This window comes from Pelodiscus sinensis, chromosome 9 (assembly GCF_049634645.1).
Source record: "Pelodiscus sinensis isolate JC-2024 chromosome 9, ASM4963464v1, whole genome shotgun sequence".
Taxonomy (NCBI): Eukaryota; Metazoa; Chordata; order Testudines; family Trionychidae; genus Pelodiscus; species Pelodiscus sinensis.
In genome coordinates, this window is record NC_134719.1 from 54,629,477 (window position 1) to 54,650,234 (window position 20,758).

General features: G+C 45.8%; 1 protein-coding gene across 2 annotated transcripts in view; it reads right to left on the reverse strand.

Moving 5' to 3' along the window:
* Positions 1-20,758, reverse strand: part of PLA2G4A (phospholipase A2 group IVA) — a 116,197-nt gene that overhangs the window by 81,719 nt on the left and 13,720 nt on the right. Inside the window, exon 2 of one of the 2 annotated variants that reach the window (XM_006110859.4) lies at positions 4,150-4,309. The exons of the other annotated variant lie outside the window; for it this stretch is intronic. Within the exon in view, the coding sequence (XP_006110921.2) occupies positions 4,150-4,182 (33 nt within the window). The 5' untranslated portion in view covers positions 4,183-4,309. The remainder of the gene's footprint in view (positions 1-4,149; positions 4,310-20,758) is intronic. 2 annotated transcript variants of the gene reach the window in all.

The following is a 20,758-nucleotide window of genomic DNA, read 5'->3' on the forward strand; positions in this document are numbered from 1 at the left end:
AGCATTCGGAGTGACTCCAAGGGTATATCCTCACTAGACAGATAGCTCAGGATATCACCACCCAAATTTCAGGAGCCAACTTAGGCTCGCCTGGGTACAAGAAGTGACATCATAAAGCAATCCCCAAATCGTTGCCTTCTCACCTGTGCTGCAGTAAGTTGATCTGCCCTACGATTCCTTGACAATGGACTGTGGAGAAACTAGTCTTCCTTCCAGGCACTTAGGGAATTGTGGGAGGCCATTGGAGGACCAGCTGGACTTGAGTGATTTAACCCACTGCCCTCACTGAAAAATGAGCTTACCAGCCAGAGTGGAAACAGAACCCTTCCCCCTCAATCCTGCCCTGAAGAATGACTCAGTGGTTTGAGCCTTGGCCTGCTAAACCCAGTGTTGTGAGTTCAATCCTTGCAGAGGCTATTTAGGGCAAAAATTCGTAAGGGATGGTACTTGTTCCTCCTGTGAAGGCAGGGGACTGGACTCAATGACCTTTCCCTTCCAGTTGAAGGAGATAGGCAAAACCCAGGTTCTAATTCACATCTCCAGCAGAGACTGAAAGCAACACCAAACTCAGAGGAGAGGAGCAAAGAGATATGGGATAACACCTATACAAGGGCAGAAGCTAAAGGCAGGGAAGATACACTCTAGAACTTTTAGCACACCCAATGCTTTTATTCCTCCTAGGCGCCAAGGCTTAAGAAAAAAAGGGGGGGGGAGAAGACTTCTCTTTGTAATTTCTCACTTAGTGAGGATAGAATTACCAAAAGGTAATTTAGAAGCCTAATTCCCATGTTCAAAGTGACATTTTTTTAAGATGCTAAATCTCCAAAATTACTTTGTGGTTTTTTGACAATTTTACTTCCATTCCTCTTTCTCCTGCAAAACTAAGTAAACCTCTCCACTGGAAAAGGAGGGAAGAAATCATTCAATCATACAAGCCATCTAGATGGATTATGAGTCACAGGAATTACTGCTTCTGATGGCACAATCCACTTTGTGTGCACACAAGCACAGAACGGTTGTGTGAACACACTCACAGCCATGACTTATCACCTCATTCCCCACATACAGACATTCCGCTCCCTTTCTTGCAACTCCTAGCTTACTCTTTCCCGTCTCATGTCTTAATGTCTTCCTGTCCTCAATAAAAGCTCTTTAGTTAAATGAGAGAGAGGAAGTAAGTTATCCGGCAGGTAAGTGACAACTGCTCACCAGTCTATTTTTTTTAAAAACTAGTTTGGTAACATTTCATTTTATGGTCATTATCCTGGGAATCACAACAGTGTGCTCAAATTTCACTTAAATCTTGTTGTAAAGTGAACTGAATAAAAACCTTCTGTGTCCATTGACAAATCGAAAAGGTTATTTTTTTATAAGTGCCTAACACCATTCACACATGGGAATGCTTAGTCACAATTTAATCTGAAGGCAAGATGCAACTTTGCACAAAAAAATACATCGAAGAGTTTTGACTTGCATCTATTGTGTAACATTTTTACTTCCTTGCTACCAAATAGGAAATTTAAGCAGATAATTGGGCTAGGAGGGATTGGTTTTTTTAAAGAACTTTTAATAAAGTATGTTTCCTTCTTTTAAAGGGACACTGTACACTTTAAAAATCCATGCCTGAGGCTGAACATATTTTATCTATTATTCTTTTAATCAACACAAACATTAATATACTGTAATAAGAAAGATTACAGGGAAGAAATTTGTTTCTTCAACTTCCGAGTTTCTAACAGCACAGTAAGTTTCACTAACTTCCTGTATACTCAATTACTGGAGTCAATCAGTTTCCCCTTCTATTTGTGTGAAGCTTTCATGAAACAGAAGAGAACTTTAAAAAAAAAAAAAAATAATAATAAAAAAAAACCTAGGAAAAGATTGCTCCCAAAATTCGGGATTTTGATTATGCCTGTGACATGTCATATTTCAACCAAAAGTCATGAAAATTATCTCATTTTAACTCTTATTAACTCTTTCATTGACAATGAACAGGAATACAACAGGACAAGAGCAATTTAACTACATTTGGTCATAAAAACTGCACTTTCCCTTTATATTTCTGTCCCATGACAGCCGTCCTATCAAACTTCTCTGAGCAAGTAAATTAAATATAATCCAATGCCCTGATTCAATGTGGTTCTAAAGCATGTGCTTAATTTTAAGCAGGAGTAATACCACTGTCCTCAAGGAGCTACTCAGTTACTTTAAACTGGACCTGGTTTGTTGTGAATTTTCAAACTGCTGTGTCACAGAGATCTGAACAGGTTTGACATTCCATCCAGGAGACCGTAATGATACATATTCATAAAACCCATCCCCTTACAAACCAAAGAAAACAACACTGGCTGCCAACCTGAGACTGGCATCACAACAGCCTTCACAAAGCTTCAGCATGGGGAAGAAAAAAAAAAAAAAAAAAAACACTTGGCGTCCGTTGGCTGCTGCATACTCATTTAAGGAAGTGACAAATAGGAGGCAAAACCACGTAGTAGATAAGTGATCATTTCAAGGAATATGGATACTATATTTTTAGCAACTCAGAAGTTCAACATTATGACAAGTAAATGGTTACTACTTCGAAACACTCACTGCTTTTCCTGCTGTAATAGGTTTTCCAGACAGACTTACAAATAATTTGGGATCTTATGAACCCACCCTGTTTGTGTTAGGATTCCCTTCCAGACAGTATTTGTGATTCCACTCTTTAGTGTACAATGTTTTAATTATATATAGAATAAATTTGTAGACAAAGTGGGAGGATTCAGTAAGGGCCTTCCCTTGACTTCAACGGAATTTGGTTCAGGGATTGAATTATTTTCAATTTACCACACAGCTCAAGATCACTTTTAAGGGAAAATTAAATATATTTAGTGTTACATTTGTAGAAAATTGGTGAACTCTTCTGCTCACGGTTCTGACAATCAATTCAGGAGAATGTTAATAGGAGGAAATATAACTATCAAATTATCAAACACCGTATAATTAAACTGTTTATGAGTCTTGGCTCCAACAGACATTGAAATTATAATTTATAGATACACCTATGTTTTATGTATAATTATGTTTATGTATAGGAGAATATTTGAACAGTACCTATGTGACTTAGGAGCATAAGTACTATTTTGAAAGGTGAGTTAGATGCAGAGGCTCCTTTAGCCACCTGAGTTTGGACCCTCCCAGCCCTCTGGGCCTGGACTCAGGTAACAAGCCTGAGCCTTTACTGGTGTCACAACATCCATGCTGTTATTTGTAGCTGAAACAAAAACAGGACTATGTAGCACTCTAAAGACTAACAAGATGGTTTAGTAGGTGATGAACTTTCATGGGCCAGACCCACCCACTTTATTTGTAGAACACGAGTTCAATCCAAGCTAGTGCTCATCTGTCTAGCCAGACTGCAAGGTTCAGCCCCTGCTGCAGCGCAGACGTATCTTTAGGAGTGTTTGAAAATTTGATGAAAACATCAATGATCTCCATCAAATTTCATTTTAAATAAAATTTTCCCAAACCTAGTCTTAAGTCCTCCAAAGGAGAAAGCAAGCTGGTGCACACTCAGCTGGTCAGAGACTGGACGTCTGGAGGTAGGGCTCTGGAGGCTGCCACTCTCCTGGACGGCGTAGCCATATTGCACCCCGGATCTAGCCCCGATGCTTGGGTGGCTGGGCAGCATGGTCCCCATTGCCCTGGCCAGACCCAGGGATCGGGCAGCTTAGCAGTGTGATAGCTGTACTCCTAGCTCCGAGCTGTCCTCTCCCTTACACTGGCCCAATCCTTAGCCCTGACTCCTGGATTCCCCCTCATCCTGCCCTGACTCCCCCATACCACCAGCCTCCTGCCCTGACTCTTGCCCCCTCCCCCCGACCTCCTTCCCTGAACCCCCGCACTCCATCCCACACTTAAATTTCTTACAGATACTGTCCTATCACAACCTCTCCCCCCCAGCCTCCTGCCCTGCTTCCCCACAAGGGGGATGGCTGGGATAAGATAGTATCTATAGGAAATTTAAGTTATTTTCATCCCTGAATTCACCCAAACTTATATGAAGAGTCTTTCAAGTTTCATGATGATATTAACAATATACGGTTATTGATTGTAACTGCTTACAGAAGACAATGCATCATGCATAGGAAAATCAAATGTACTCACTGTAATGTGTTGAAATGGATCTACAGTGGCCATTTTTGGTTCAGATCTTATATGCAGCTATAACAATCCCAGATCTTGTTCTTTATGGATCCAATTTCACAACGGACAAACTTCGATGTGTTTGCAAAGTGGACTGTAATACCACAGGCTCCTTTCATCACTGCATAACGAACAAGGACACAGGGTTACAAAAACCACTTTCCTTCCAACACACATTTTCTAATGTAGCAGAGTAATCAGCTAGGTTCAAAAGGCCCCATGTTTCAGACTTTTAACGAAGACCAGAATTTTGGGATAAGATGCAGCTATAAAGATTTTAACCCTGTCAAGCCTCCTGACAGGAGGCGGTGGGAGGGGAGGGGGGAGAAGGGAGAATGACAAAGGGTGAAGCTGCCCAGAGGCCTGTGTGATTTAAAAAGGCCTGGCCCTCCAGCAATCGCTGCTGTTGCAGGAGTGGCAGCTGGGGGCCCCAGACCCTTTCAAATCACTCAAGCATGGCAGCGAATGGAGTGCCCTATTGGGGAGCCTAGCCCCTGGCTCTGCCTCTTCTGCCTGGGCCCTCCTCAGCCACAAGACCCCCTACCTGGAGAAGCCCCAAGCCCCCCCTCAATCAGCCAGAGGCGTTCCCAGCCAGCTGCAGCCCCTTCCCCACTTGGAGGAGCCCTGGTCTGACATGCATGAAGGGCCTTGCAGCAAATTAGTGGAGCCCTGCAGGCTGGCTCTACTAATTAGATGCAGATGTTTCCTGGCCCCTGGGGTGGAAGTAAAGAATGTGAGGTGATGGGAGGAATAGGGGGCAGGTAGGAGGCAGTGAGGTGGGTGATGCACAACATGAAACTTGGAGGACTTTTCCTGTTTCTACATGGCTCTATTGCACGTACACGGCATGTGTCCAAAACACTCATTTAAAACACCCATCCCCATCCGCCTCATGTTTTGCTTCTCTTTGCATTGTCAGCGTTGTCTCTTGTTTGTGTCACTTTGTTGCTGATCTTTACTTTTCTCTGTGCGCAACATGTTAATCAAATTAAGAGCTGATGTCCCAGAAAAATGGTTCAGGCCTGAGCGAATGTCTGCTGAGGAACCAGGAAGCTGAATGTAGCACATACTGTCTCCAGAGCTGCCCAGAGCTAAGTATGTTCATAAACATATGCCAATGCTATAAATATTATTTGAGATACAGTTCAAGCATTTAGCTAACAGGTTTCTTACATGCTCTAATGCAAATTCTCGGTGGCTACTGTGTACACATTTGGTTCCTTATTAGAGGCCAGTTTTTGCCTAATGCAGATGCATACGGAGTGTGGGGAGAGGGAGAAGGATATATGCAGACCTTTGATTTGCACAAGGCTTGCACACCAAAGTGCCAAGGCATGCACATCACAAGGTACAAGTTGCTGCAAAAAGGACTGAGCAGAGCTGGCCAAAGAGATGGCAAAGCATAAACGGGTTTCCAGTGGTTCTGGATGTCCCATGAGGCACCACGACTCCTGAGGGGGCAGGGGCAGAAGAGGAAGGTGGAGATAGGTGCTGAAGAGCTAGCTTAGGATGTGGCCAGCAGGATGCCAGGATGTTTGCAGGGCAATGAATTCTGCAGTTCTTTGGAAGTAATAAGCAATTCCCATCAGGCAATTTTAATGTCCCTATCACCACCACCACCACATTTGCTTTTGGCAAGCTTCAGCTCAAAGTACACATTCCCAGGACTTCACATAACCACATCTAAAAAGAGAGAAGGAACGGCCAAAAATTCCTGGGTCATTGCAATGATTTAGCAGCTACCTTGGATAGCACAATACAGGCAGTCCCCGACTTACGCGGATCCGACTTATGTCGGATCCGCACTTACGAACGGGGCTCTCTCGCCCCGGAGGTCGGGGCGAGAAAGCCCCGTTCGTAAGCTGCTCCGGTGCCCCTGGTCTGCTGGAGACCGTCTCCAGCAGACCAGGGGCACCGGGCGGGTTCCCGCGCTTCTGAGGCTTTGCTCTGGAGAACACATAGGGTTGAAGGGCTAAATACCACCTCATAAGGCGGCTATTGGTGTCCCGCATAGTTTGTAGCCACTTTAGCGGGGCATGGTCTGTAAATAGAGTAAACTCACCCCCTAGCAGGTAGTACCTGAGGACTTCAACCGCCCATTTGATAGCCAGGGCCTCTCTTTCTATTACTGAGTACTGGCGTTCTCGGGGAAATAGCTTACGGCTGATAAAGACCACCGGGTGCTCTTCTCCATCGACCTCCTGGGAGAGTACGGCGCCCAGCGCCGTGGCGGAGACATCTGTCTGAAGACAAAAAGGTTTATCGAAGTCTGGGCTGAAAAAAACAGGCTCGCTACACAGGGCTTCTTTAAGTTGTTGAAAGGCCGAGTCACACTCTGAGGTCCACCTCACTCTCTGAGGTTTGTCCTTCGTGAGTAGAGAGGTGAGCGGCGCTGCTATGCCAGCAAATTGGGGAACAAATTGGCGGTAGTACCCCGCCAGTCCCAGAAATTGTCGGACCTTTCTTTTCGTGGTCGGTATGGGGTAACTTCGTATGGCCTCTACCTTCCCCACCAGGGGCCGGGCTAACCTGCGCCCCAACCGATAACCCAGATAGGTGGTCTCTTGCGCGCCGATTTTACACTTTTTGGGGTTGGCCGTGAGACCTGCGTCGCGGAGCGTTCGTAATACGGCCGCCACTTGGTTTATGTGTTCCTCCCAGTCGCGACCGTAGATGACCACGTCATCCAGGTAAGCTGCGGCATATTCCAGATGGGGGGTGAGCAGGCGATCCATCATCCGCTGAAAGGTGGCGGGTGCCCCATGGAGGCCGAATGGCATGCGCACGAAGTGGAAGAGCCCGGACGGGGTGGTGAAAGCTGTCTTCTCCTGGGACTCCCGATCCAGCGGGATTTGCCAATAGCCCTTGGCAGGTCGAGGGTTGTTATGAACTTGGCTTTTCCCAGGCGCTCTAGCAGCTCATCCGTCCGGGGCATCGGATAGGCATCAAACTTCGATATAGCGTTCACCTTCCAAAAGTCGATGCAAAACCTAATGCTTCCATCCGGTTTAGGGACCAACACGACTGGGCTCCTCCATTCACTTCTGGATCGCTCGATCACTCCCAGCTCCAACATGGTGCGAACCTCTTGTTCCACTACGTTGCGCATCCATCGGGGAAGAGGTCTGTTTCCTTCCCGGACGACCTGTCCGGGCGGGGTTCGGATGTGGTGCATTATCGCTGAGGTTCGGCCCGGCCACGAGGTAAATGTCCTGGCGAACGCTTCGATGAGCACCTGGGCTATGCCCCATTGGTCCTTAGGGTGTCCCCGAGATGGGGTGTCTCCTCCTCCTTGGCGTCAGGTATCCTAGGACCTAACACGGGCTCCGACGGGTAGGGCGCGACCAGCATGCCCTCTCGCTCTCGCCAAGGTTTGAGGAGGTTCACATGATATATTTGGTTTTTTTTCCGCCGGTCCGGCTGATGAATTTCATATGTGACCGGGCCCAATCGTCAGGAGACCTCATACGGCCCCTGCCAGCGGGCCAGCAATTTTGACTCTTCGGAGGGGAGTAACAGCAGCACCCGATCTCCGGGTTCAAACACTCTTTCCTGGGCTCCCCGGTTATACCCTCGCTCCTGCGCTCCCTGGGCTGCCTGTACGCTTTCTTGAGCCAAGGCCCCCACCTGCGTGAGTCTCTCCTGAAGTCGGAGTACTTATTGCAGGAGCCCGACCGAGAAGGAGGGGGCCCGTTCCCAGGTCTCTCTGACCAGATCCAGGACGCCACGAGGTCGTCTGCCGTACAGGCGCTCGAAAGGGGAAAATGGCATGGAGGCCTGTGGCACCTCCCGCACCGCCATCAAGAGCAGAGGGATGAGCTGGTCCCAGTGCTTCATGTCCGCCGGTGGAAACCTTCTCAGCATCCCCTTTAGGGTGCGGTTAAACCGCTCTACCAGCCTGTCGGTTTGGGGGTGGTAGACGGAAGTCTGTAGCTTGTGAATGCCCAGAATGTCGCAGACCTGATGCAGCAACTGGGATGTAAAGTTCGTTCCTTGGTCTGTCAGTAGTTCCCGAGGTAGCCCCACCCAGGCAAAAATCCGAACCAACTCGTTCGCGATCATGCGGGCATGGGTGTTTCGAAGGGGGATGGCCTCGGGGAACCGGGTGGCGTAGTCCATGATTGTTAGGATATATCGAAATCCAGCCGCGCTCCGCGGAAAGGGCCCCACTATGTCCAAGGCAATCCTTTTGAAGGGGGTCCCCACCACGGGCAAAGGGACGAGGGGGGCCTTCGGCACCCTGGGGGCTGCGGCGAGCTGGCAGGCTGGACATGACTGGCAGTAGTCTTTGACCTCTTTATACACCCCGGGCCAGAAGAAGTGGGACAGGACTCGGGCCAGGGTCTTCTCATGCCCGAGGTGCCCGGCGGCGGGAATGTCGTGCGCCAACCTCAGCACGGCTCGTCAATGGGCCCAGGGTACAATAATTGGGCCTCTTCTTCCTGCGTCTGCGGGTTCCGCCGACCCGGTAGAGCCGGTCGGCTCGTAACTCAAACCGGGGCCAGTGTGCTGCCCTCTGCGGATCCACCACCGTCCCGTCGACACAGGCGAGCTGGACATAGGCCTCCCGCAGGGTGGGATCATCCCACTGGTCGCGGGGAAAATCCACCGAGTCCAGCGCAATCGGCACGTCCTCCGGGTCTGAGGGCCCCGGGTCGGTCAGATCAGGTGCGTTGCGCTCGGCGGGTCCCTCCCTGTCGAGTGACCCCTGCGGTCAGACAGCCTGGGGTTCCTCCCTCAGGAGTTCCACGTGGGGCTCGGTCGGCGCTGGTAGGTCTTTAATGAGGCCAATCGCGACCCAGCACCATGGGGTATGGCAGGTGCGCCACCACGCCCACTAGCATCATTTGGGTGACTCCGCACACCGTCAAGGGGAGTCGGACCTGAGGATAGGTCTTCACATCCCCATGGACGCACCGCAGCTGCAGCTCCCCCTTGGGCGCCGCAGTGTCGGGGAGTGCATCGGAGCGGATAAGCGTCTGGCTGCATCCCGAGTCGAGGAGGACAAGCACCGCAGGGTCCCCCGCAGGTCCCAGCGTGGGAAGGGATGGGGAGCTAGCCGGTGGAGTCGGGGCGGCCACCGTACCGGCCTGGTCCTGCTCCGCCACCTCATGTAGTAACTGGCGGTACTGGGCGTCCATCTGCTGCAACAGCCTCTGCTGTCGTTGGAGCTGCGCCGCCAATTGTTGAGCTCGAAGCTTCGATGGCTGCGGTCGCCCCTGGGTCGGTCCTTCGGGCCTCGCCTCTCCTTCCATGGTCCTCACACCCGAACTCGCCGGGAGGAGGAGGGGAAGGGGACCCCGCAGATTTCTCTCTTTTTTTTTTTTTTTTTTTTTTTTAAAAGGGTCCACTGAGGCACACGCTGAGCCCTTACGTCAGGGCCGGGATCGCGTATCTTCAGGTGCCCACATTCTCCACCATCTGTGAGGGGGTCACTCACCACCGTAGCGGGGGTCCGTCATCAGTCCCCGGAATCAGTCCATTCCGCCCACATGGGCCTCCGCTCACGTGGGGTTTCCCCTCTGGAATCCTCCGGTCACGTCGTTCTCTTCGCCACACTGCCCTCCGGCAGTGCCCAAGTCACTCGCTCTGAGCCCCCCTTCTGGGGGTTGGTGTCTCTCCGGCAGGCCTTACTTCAGGCCTAGCAGGCTGGCAGTTTGTCTGTCCGAGCGCCCCTGGCCCCGCCTTGACTCTCCAGCCCTGCCCTGGCTCCAGGGAGCATCCTGCTCCCTCGGCCGCCAGGCCCACACTGCCTTCTCTGAAGCAGCCCTCCCCTTTTATGGCTCCCAGCTGGGCCTTAATTGGCCAATGCCGCCCAGCTGGGCTGAACTCCCCGGGCCTGCTCCAGGCTGGGGCTTGACTCTTAAAGGGCCAGTACAGGGCAGCTGCCCTGTTACACAAGTGATGAATTGCTTGCAATATTTTAGGTTATTCTAATTGCAGAATCAAGACCTGTATCTGTAATGAGTTGTGTTAGCAAACCCTTGTATTAGTGCACAGCTGAACTCAAGTCAATAGGGTGTCAAGTGGGTTATAAAACTCCTCCCCCTACCTATTAACATATTATTTACACAAGAGTACTGAATTGAACAATAGAAGCCTCTGTAACGTTAATTTGCATAGTTAAAGATTGCCAAAAGCACTGAAAAATAAGAGTTTCATGCCTTCCAAAAGTCTGCATGTGTACTTTAATACTCACTGTAAGAATGCTGGACATTTATTTTGTTTATATAAATATTAATATTAAATCTCATTTATTCCTGTTAAATTCAATAACTTGTTGCAACAAATTCCACAATGCACTGTGTGAAAATTAAAGCCATCTAATCAGAAAGGGGTTAATGTAATTTCATCCGTATTTTTAATGTTGAGGCAGCTCAATTCCTGGGAGAGAGAAAAATGCTCTCTCTCTCTAACTAAAAGAAAATATCTATTCACACTTGGAATGAAACTAAGGCTCTCAAAGTACAAATACAGATGTTTTCATATCCTCTTGGCTTAATTAACTGCAGCAGAAAGTTCATTTAATTCACTTTTTCATTCAGACCAGTCACATTTGTCACTCGCAGAGGTGGGCATTTAACTGAAATAGCACCCACCCATGCCAGCAATACATGGGGCCATGTTTCCTTCTGTAAGTCAGTTTATTTTTACCTTGGGTCCTACAATTAAATTGGGCAGTTGTAAATTTGTGTGTGATTAATAATAGCATAAATGAAACATTGTATTTAATGGGACTCCTCCTGCTGCATCTTTTCACACATTTCTTTGAGGATTACATCATAGCTGGTCAAATCCAACTTCATGTAGGCATTCAGGCTGCCTTCTGTCAAACTTATGGCAGGGGGCTGGGGGTGTGAGGTGCAGGAGTAGGGGTTGGGGTGTATGAAGGGCTCAGGGGACACTAACCCACAGAAAAAATCAGTCAGGGACCACACAAAAAAACCCGCCAAACGCCCCACCCATCCACCCAAGTCCTCACTTATGTGTCCCCCAGCTGAAACATGGTGGGAGGAGGAGGAGCAGAGAGGACTAAGGTTCAAGGCCTCAGACCGGATTTACTCTTCTGAGATTCCAGGGTTAATGGATTTTGTGCCTCCCCCGCCCCCTCCCAGCCTCTGGGTTGGGACAAAAAATGAGTGGTTAAGTGTGCAGGACAGGGCTGCCAGTGAATGGGACAGGAATGGGGGTGCAGGATCTGGGTGGGAAGTGGGGTACAGGGGCAGGCTGGGGACAGCTGTTGCCAGAGGGGAGAGGGCAGAACTGGCTAGGGAGGCAGAGTGTCTGGCCAGGTGGCAGAAGTGGGCTGGCTGGGAGCAAGCTGTCTGGCCATGGGGCAGGAGTGGGCTCGGGGCAAGCTGTCTGCCCAAGGGTGGGAGTGAGGGGGTGGGAGTGAGGGGTCCAGGCATGAGATGGGGCGCCGTTTACTTGCTTTCATGCCAAATCACAGGCACCAAATAATACAACCTCCCGCTGCTCCCATTCACCAGAAGGAAACCTACAGGAAGTGTGTCCCGGAGGATGGAAAAGGGCAGTGTACAGAGTCATACTTGTTCCCTGCATGCTAGATCCAGCAGGGAGCTTTCTCCCTCCCCCCTCCCCCTTCCCTCACAGGAAACGGGCACTGGCGTTTCAATCTTGCAGGGAGACGTAGGCTCTAGAACCAGTGCTGGCTCACTCGTGCAGGAGGAGCTGAATTGGGACTCCAGAAGAACCATAGCTACTTAGTGAGCCATATTTGGCTTGCGAGCCATGGGTTGCCAACCCCTGCCCTAAAGTGATGTTAAAGGTGAAGTTTCAATTGTTTATAATTTGGATAATCTTTCACTGTTCAGGGTCAAATGTTCTGTGCAGACTGTCTACCTCAAGTGGACGTGTTTTAGAAAATGGCTGCCAAACTGTTCAGTCATTTCTGAGAAAGAGGCTAGTTTTGCCTATGGTCAAAACCTGAAAAGCTCTAATGCCCCCATCTTTTGGAGCAGGGATTTGAAGGTTGGAACTGAAGGGGTCACCTTTGTCTCCAGGATGTGCATTTTGCTATCCCCATAAAAATCTACTCAGACTTGACTAAGATATAAACCTTTGAAAAACTGCTATTTTCTCATATACTAAGATGCTTTATACAGACTCCATACACATAAGGTTGCAAAGTCAAACATTCAAAGATGGAGAAATGCCAGAATTTAGGTTTCCTGTGAAGACTGCTGCCAACAGAAACAGTAGGTGTGAAACAATCATGATCTAAAATTTTTACCACAGCACAGTTTACCTCAGAGAAAAGTAATATGTTCAAGGGTCTTTTCTTCACCTACACTTAATCTGTGAACTCTGTATTTTAATTATGGTTAAAATTGCTATTACATCACCAGTATAACAGTACATGAAGGGATATGGAATAAATCTGCAATTAAATTAAGCTTAATTTACTGATTGATATTCAATTCCTTGCTGTTTTATTGGTATTAATAAAATACATCCAATTGTATTAGTTACAACGACTACTCTGCCTTGGAGGATCATAAGTTAGTTTGTTAATTTCACGCAGATAAACCATCTTCTGATAAATTATTTTTCAGCATAATATCCATTTGTATGTCAAATATACTTTTACCAAGCCAAGGACCTTTTAAATTGCCAGGCCCTCGGGCAGCTACATCCCCTCACTTGGCAGCCCAGAGGGGGGAAGAGATCAATCATGTACATGTGTACACTTTCACATCCCTAGCCCATATCAGCCAGCTTTCACCTCTGATCTGTGGAGACCTAACCAAAAGTGATAATGCAAAAACAAAGTGGAGGCACATTACCTGGGATAAAGCTGGGGAAACTGGTATTTCCAATGCCCACCCTATATTACTTCTATTGAAAAAGGCAGGACTTTACGTTCAGTGACTAAACCCAGCATCTTGCAGGATGTCCGGTGACTTCGTGCTACTCTTATTCATGTTGAGCAGTAGTTTCCTCTGCATTTAGTCCATTGAAGAAATGATCTCAGAAAATAAATAAGGTGTAACTCAGTGTGCATATGGCTGGGAGAATACTGCCTTAGGAATAGAAGAAAATTGTAAAAGAAAACGAGACTGACTATCCCACGTTTATGGTAACTTATTTTTGTTTTGTTTTTTTTAAAGACATCAAGGAAGAGAAACACTTGAAAACTGAAATAAAATGAATCAAGGTGACTAATAAAGTGTCACCGTCATTTATGAAAAATATGTCAAGATGATAACAGGAAAAACACAGTAGAGTTGATACTGACAGACTTCTGTTATGAATATCAAATGGTAATGAATGAATAAGTTAATGGTTGTATCTACATTTATCAAATCAGATGGCAGGATTTTATTTTCTCATGGATTATTAATGTGACTGTATAATAAACCATCTTGTTAGTCTGTAAAGTGCTACATAGTCCTGTTTTTTGTTTCAGCTACACCAGACTAACACGGCTACATTTCTATCACTAGTCTGTATAATAAATAATTTGTTTCAGAGTGAATTTTCTAACAGTCCTGGGGCAAAACAATGAAGTGTTATTTCTTAACTTAGTTCTTTGGAGCAAGGACTATGTACATGCATAGCACCTAGCACAATGGGACTCTGATCTCACATGTGGACTCTAAGCCTTACCATTCACAAATTCTGTTTTTTCCTTTGTTTTTTCCTATCATTCCCAAAAAGTGAGGCTGTTGCCGGCACACAGTGCCCGAGGGGGGCAACAGCTGGATTCGTTGCCCGGTGTGCGTGCTCCAATAAACACACCGGTGTGGAGAAGCAAAAAAAAAGTTTATTTAAACGCTCAAATAGGTGCCAGGAGACTAGACCTCAGATCAAGCACACCAGTTTTCCCTCCTTATATACCCAGGTTGTTTACTTGCAGGAACATAGTGAACTGTAACAAGGTTCCCACACTGGGACATCCTCCCAGTCCCCCTCCTCCTCCTCCTCCCCTCTACAGAAACACATCTGAATTCTTCTTCTATACCACTGATAGTAACTAGGCAACTTCAAGGTCTTGCTGTTCCCAGCTGTTAGCGAGCTAGAGAAAAGTTATGTCTGGGGGGGAGGGGGCTTTTAGGGTGCTTGGGCCCAGAGCGGGGGGGTTTCATCGATCCTTGTGATCTTCCACTCCGAGTTACCTAGGATCATGCCCAGTGACCCCAACAATGCCTTGCAGACAAAGGAAAAGGAGTGGGAAGGAGGAGTTGGAGAGACAGCAGAGAAGCTCACTTTCCATACTACGTTTCTTGGGAGATGGCTTAGGGTGGAGTATGTGAGCGAAGAAGATGCAGCAAAAATAGATGCGGAGGAAGTTTTGTGGTCAGGGAGCTGGTTGTTGCTGAGTTCCACAAACTGGCAACAGTAAGAGTGACTGAGTGTGTGATATTTTTAGCAGATGAAACAGGTAAAGGGAAGTGGAGAGAAAAGGTAAGGGTGAGATTTGAAGAGGAGGTTTTATTGGGGCAGAGCTAGTGATGAAGATACTGGGCTGGAACTGAAGAAATAGGCAGGGTTGGGGCAAGTTATTTATGGTGTAAGAAAGCCAATGTATGGAGGGAAGTAATCAGACCAATGGTCCATATACAGCTTTCTTGTATCTTTTATAAAACCCTACCATACAGTACTCTCTCATGAAACAACAGACAATACTTGAAGGGTCAGAGGAAGTCAATAATCCCATAAAATACCTGATCACTTGCACAGAGCTAAATATAGAGGGAAACTATTTCTTCCTAACCTCAACAAGGAATTAATTTATACCCTGAAGATAAACCTGTGGATAACTATAATTTTATCTGAATAACTAGAAGGCATTTTTTATTTTCTCACATAAGTTTCTAATACATTTTCCCCCTTTTTCAGACAAATGTTTTTGTCCTGATGACTGGACACCATAAGGACAGGCTTGAAATAAGTTAATTGTTACAGTGACAAGGAGTCCTGTAGCACCTTACAGACTAACAAGTGTATTGGAGCATAAGCTTTCATGGGCAAAGACCCACTTCATCAGATGATATGCATCTGAGTCCCACAATGGCAGCTGAACAAGTAAGTATTTCTATTGAAGGGATATTTTGTGGAATTCTCTCATACAAGTTGTATTTTTCAGTGCTGTATTTTTTACATTTATTCAACTTCTAAACCAACAGAAATAACAAAACTAGCTCCAAGGTAAAATGTTCACTTTTAAATATTTTTGGAATCTTTCATTTGAAGAAGATCTTGTCTAATCACACTGGAATCTGGACTGAATGAATGATATTTAGCTGGCAGAGATTTTGAGAACATGTAGGGGGAAACCCAAACAAAAATAGTTTCCAGTGTCCTGAGGGTATCCCTGAAGGCTTACATGACACATACAATCATTTATTTCTGCCAGCAATAAAAGCTCCCCTCAAAAAAAAAAAAAAAAAAAAAAAAAAAAAAGAAGAAGAACTCAAAAAAACTAAAACTGAGTCATTGGGGAAAGGGAAACATTTGGGAATTACCCCAGCAACGACAATTATAAAACTTTTAAAAGCGGAAGTTCATTCCAAAGTGTGGAAAAGAGAAAGAACCATAAACCTCTGTAAAATGAAGTGTAAAAATGTAATTAGGAAAGCCGAAAAGGAATCTGAAGAACAGCTAGCCAAAAATTCAATAAGTAAGAGCAATTCTTTGCATCGTTGTTCTCGGCTGAGGATTTTAGGAAGATTCCCAAACCTGAGCCATTCTTTTTAGGTGACAAACCTGAGAAATTGATCTAGATTGAGGTATCATTAGAGGAGGTTTTGGAACAAATTATTAAACAGTAACAAGTCACTGGGACCAGATGGCATTCACCCAAGAGATCTCAAAGAACTCAAATGTGAAATTACAGAACTACTTAACTGTGGTTTCTAATCTATCCTTGAAATCAGCTTCTGTACCTAATTGACTGGAAGATAGATAGCCAGTCAATGTGAAACCATTTTTCAAAAAGGGTACTAGAGGTAATCCTGGCAAACTTCACTACCGGGCAAATCGGTTGAAACTATAAAAAACAGAATTGTCGGATACATAGATTAATATAATTTGTTGGGGAAAAGTCAGCACGGTTTCTGTAAAGGGAAATCCTGCTTCACTAATTTACTAGAATTCTTTGAACAAGGGGATTACATTATGTGGAGAAAGGGGCAAACAGTGACGTGTCAAAGTTTGCAGATGATACTAAATTGATCAAGACAGTTAAATCCGAAGCAGACTCTGAAGAGCTTCTAATGATCTCACAAAACTATGTGACTGGGCAACAAAATGGCAGATGAATTTTAATGTTGATAAATGCAAAGTAATGCATCTTAGAAAACAATCCCAACTATACATACAAAATGATGAGTGGTTATAGCTAATTTTGTCCCCGAGGCTAGGTCTAGACTGCAAGCCTCTTTCGAAAGAGGCTCTTTCGAAAGATACTTTCGAAAGAGCCTCTTTCGAAAGAGAGCGTCTAGACTGCACGCGGAACTTTCGAAAAAGCAAGCCGCTTTTTCGAAAGAAAGCACCCAGTGAGTCTGGATGCTCTCTTTCTAAAAAGCCTGTTTGCTTTCAAGAACGCCTTTTTTCGAAAGAGCACTTTCGAAAGAAGTCGTTCTTCCTCGTGGAATTAGGTTTACCGCCGTCGAAAGAAAAGCCGCGTTCTTTCGATTTAATTTCGAAAGAACGTGGCTGCAGTCTAGACGCAGGTGAAGTTTTTTCAAAAAAAGGCTACTTTTTTTGAAAAAACCCCTGAGTCTGGACACAGCCCAAGAGAGAGATCTTGGAGTCACTGTGGATAGTTCTCTGAAAATATCCACCCAATGTGCAGCAGCAATGAAAAAAGCAAACAATTTTAGGAATCATTTAAAAAGGAATAGAGAAAGAAAGAGACAGCCTCTATATAAATCCATGATACTCTTAAATACCATGAACAGATGTGGTCACCTCATCTGGAACAATTTCTTGTTGGCATTGAAAAAGTTCACGAAAGACAACTAAAATGATTAGAGGTTTGGAACGGCTGCCATATGAGGAAAGATTAATAAAGCTAGGACTTTTCATCTTAGAAAAGAAATTAAGAGGAGATATGATAGAGGTCTATAAAATCATGACTGGTGTGGAGAAAATATACAAGGAAAAGTCATTTACTTGTCCTCATAACACAAGAGCTAGTGGTCACCAAATAAGTAGCAGGTTTAAAACAAAGGGAAGCATTTCTTCATGCAATGCTCAGTCAACCTGTGGAACTCCTTGACAGAGGAAGTTTGTGAAGACCTGGACTTTAAAAGAGTTCAAAAAAAAGCTACTTAAATACATGGAGGATAGATCCATCAATGGCTTTTCGCCAGGATGGATAGGAATGGTGTTCTTTGCCTCTGTTTGTCAGAAGCTGGAACTGAGTGATGGGAAGGGATCACTTGCTGATTACCTATTCGATTCATTCCCTCTGGGAGACCTGGCATTGGCCACTGTTGGCAGATAGGATAATGAGCTAGATGGACCTTTGGTCTGACCCAGCATGGCCATTCTTATGTAATTATAGCACAACATTCATGTTAATGGAGACTATACAGTAAGAATTTGCCCCAGTGTCTTTGGCCAGATATTCTACCTGAGTACTGTATGCTGTGCACTGCTGATGCCCTCTTCCCTGCATTGTAGAGAGTTTGCATATCACCACTAAAGCTAATGTTCTGCTATGGCTATTGCAGTGTAGGGGTGCATCTACAAAACACAAATTGCATATCTTCTCTCAAATCTTTCGAAATAACGCATTATTTTGAAATTTGGTGCAGCTACACAGTGCCAAATTTCAAAATAATGTGCTATTTCGAGCTATCCCTTATCCCTCGTGCAACTAGGTTTACTAGTATGGTGAAATAAAATATTTCAAAATAACAGGTGGCTTGTGTAGACGCAGGGTAGCTATTTCGAATACCTTGGTATTCTGAAATAGCCGTGAAGTGTAGACATACCCTAGGAGACTGAAATCTGCAGACAACTCATTTAAAAAACCTTAGAAGTAATTTCTAGTGCATTTTATAGGAAGGTCTTTTGGCTAGAGCACTGGACTTGTACTCAGGACATCCAGTTTCAGTTCCTGGTTCTGGCACAGACTTCCTGTGAGATGACAACTAAGTCACTTCAGTGCTCTGAACCTCAGTTCCCCCATCTGTAAAATGAAGTAATATTTACTGCCTCTCACCCTCTCTTGTGTTCTGAGGTTCTGAGCTCTTTGGGGCTTTCTTACTGTATGACTGAATAATGCACTTCATCCTGAAATGCACTACCATAAATAATAAAGAGCAAGTGCTACTCAAATGCTAAGGATTAATAGTAGTGGATTTGGTACAATCAAAGTTTGGTGTGTCATACTCAAGGCTTGCACTAAATAGAACTATTTAAACCAAACCTACTCAAATGTTTCAGTTAAAACACTTTTGTGATATTTTATAACATTGACCTAATTCATGCAAAAGGTTAAAAGAATAAAAACGCACATTATATCCAAACATCCAAAATCTATTTTTATATATATCGTAGAGGAAATAGATTTACATGTTTCAGATACGGATTTGGTATTGGTTATTGCTGTCAAAACTACTATAACAGACCAGTGGCTTTAAGGGCCTTCATGGTGCAGTGCCCATAGAATCATAGAGCTGGAAGAGACCTCAGGAAATCATCAAGTCCAGCCCCCTGACCAAGGCAGGACCAATTCCAACTAAATCAACCTAGCCAGGACTGTGTCAAGCTGAGACTTAAAAACCTCTAGGGATGGAGATTCCACTGCCTCCTTTAGTAATCCATTCCAGTGCTTCACCACCGTCCTAGTGAAATAGTTTTTCCTAATATCTAACCTAGACCTCCCCCACTGTAACTTGAGACCATTGCTCTTTGCTCTGTCATCCGTCACTACTGTGAACAGCCTTTCTCCATCCTCTTTGGAACCTCCCTTCAGGAAGTTGAAGGCTGCTATCAAATCCCCCCTAATCTTCCCTTGTGCAGACTAAACAAAACCAAATCCCTCAGACTCTCCTCATAGGTCATGTGCTCCAGCTCCCTAATCATATTGGTTGCCCTCCACTGGACCCTCTCCAATGCCTCCACATCCTTTCTATAGTGGGGGGGGGGGGGGGGCAGAACTGGACACAATACTCCAGATGTGGCCTCACCAGAGCCAAATAAAGGGGAATAATCACTTTTCTAGCTCTGCTGGCAATGCTCCTCCTAATGCAACCTAATATGCCATCAGCCTTCTTGGCTGCAAGGGCACCCTGTTGACTCATATCCAGCTTCTCATCCACTGTAATCCCCAGGTCCTTTTCTGCAGAACTGCTACTTAGCCAGTCGGTCCCCAACTTGCAACAATTCTTGGGATTCTTCCGTCCCAAGTGCCGGGCTCTGCCCCAGCGGTGGATATAGGGCAGAGCGAGATGGGCGGCTGCCTCAGGCCCCATGCTTCAAGAAGCCCCGCGCATGCACCATGTCAGGGGGGGGGGGGCACCGCGAAATTGTGCTGCCTTGGGCCCCACAAAACCCTGATCCGCCTCTGCTCTGCCCAGTCTGAGACATGTCTCAGTTTTCAGAGGGTCTTTGTTTGCAGCACCCTGGCATGGAAAATGGTGCATTTAATGCTTAGGAAAGATTTCTCATTCACAGAAGCATTCAGTTTATGCCCAGACATTTCTCTACTCTGCACCATCAGTGTGATAATAGTTATGCAAACGCATATGTATTAGCATTGTCAAAATGGATGTTAAGTCTATAAGAATGTGGATAGTGTTTGCAAGTTAGGAAATTCTTATAAATCGCTGCATGCATGAATTTCACTTATAAAATCTGTATACTACGTCATTCAAGTGTTTGCTTTGTGACTAGAAAAGAGTTTGCTCTAACACTCAAAACCCCTGGCCTGTCCCAGCTCCAGACTGCACTCCAGAAGTGGCCAAAAGGTCTAGCTCCTAGGTTGGAGAACCAAGAGGTTCTGCCCACTGCTTTCGTCCACAGACACTGTGCCTACAGCTCATATTAGCCACGGTCCTGAGCTAATGGGAGAGCCAGTGCTTGGGGCAGGAGCAGTGGATGGAGTCCTGTCCCCTTCACCTAGGAATTAGACCTTCTGATTTGATACTTGGTTGGTTAAATCTAATTATAGAAGAAAAGTCTGGCACCCGTGTTTGTGAACCACTTGCAGACAGACTGACAACAGGACATGGACATCTGTCCTGTGAGATTGAATGTCCTGATTTTGCACTACACCCCAAAAGGGCACAAAGATCCATTTGCATGAAACTCAATCTATCTCATTTCACACTAGGGATGTAAGTGTAGTCGATTAAAACTTATAGGTTAATGCTATAGTCTACACGTGTTCCCCCACCCCCTTGCCAATAAAATTTTTTAGCAGGCTGGCCTGCAACAGGTCTGGGACCTATCCCCGTTGAAGCTCTGCATTCAAAGCGTATTAGGAGCCAGGCAGGCTCAGTTCTAGTTCGTGCTGGGTCTGGGAATTCAGACCCCTGCCCCCCACGCCAAACAAGGTCTGCTGCCTGCCTGTGCTGCTGACTATTAGAGG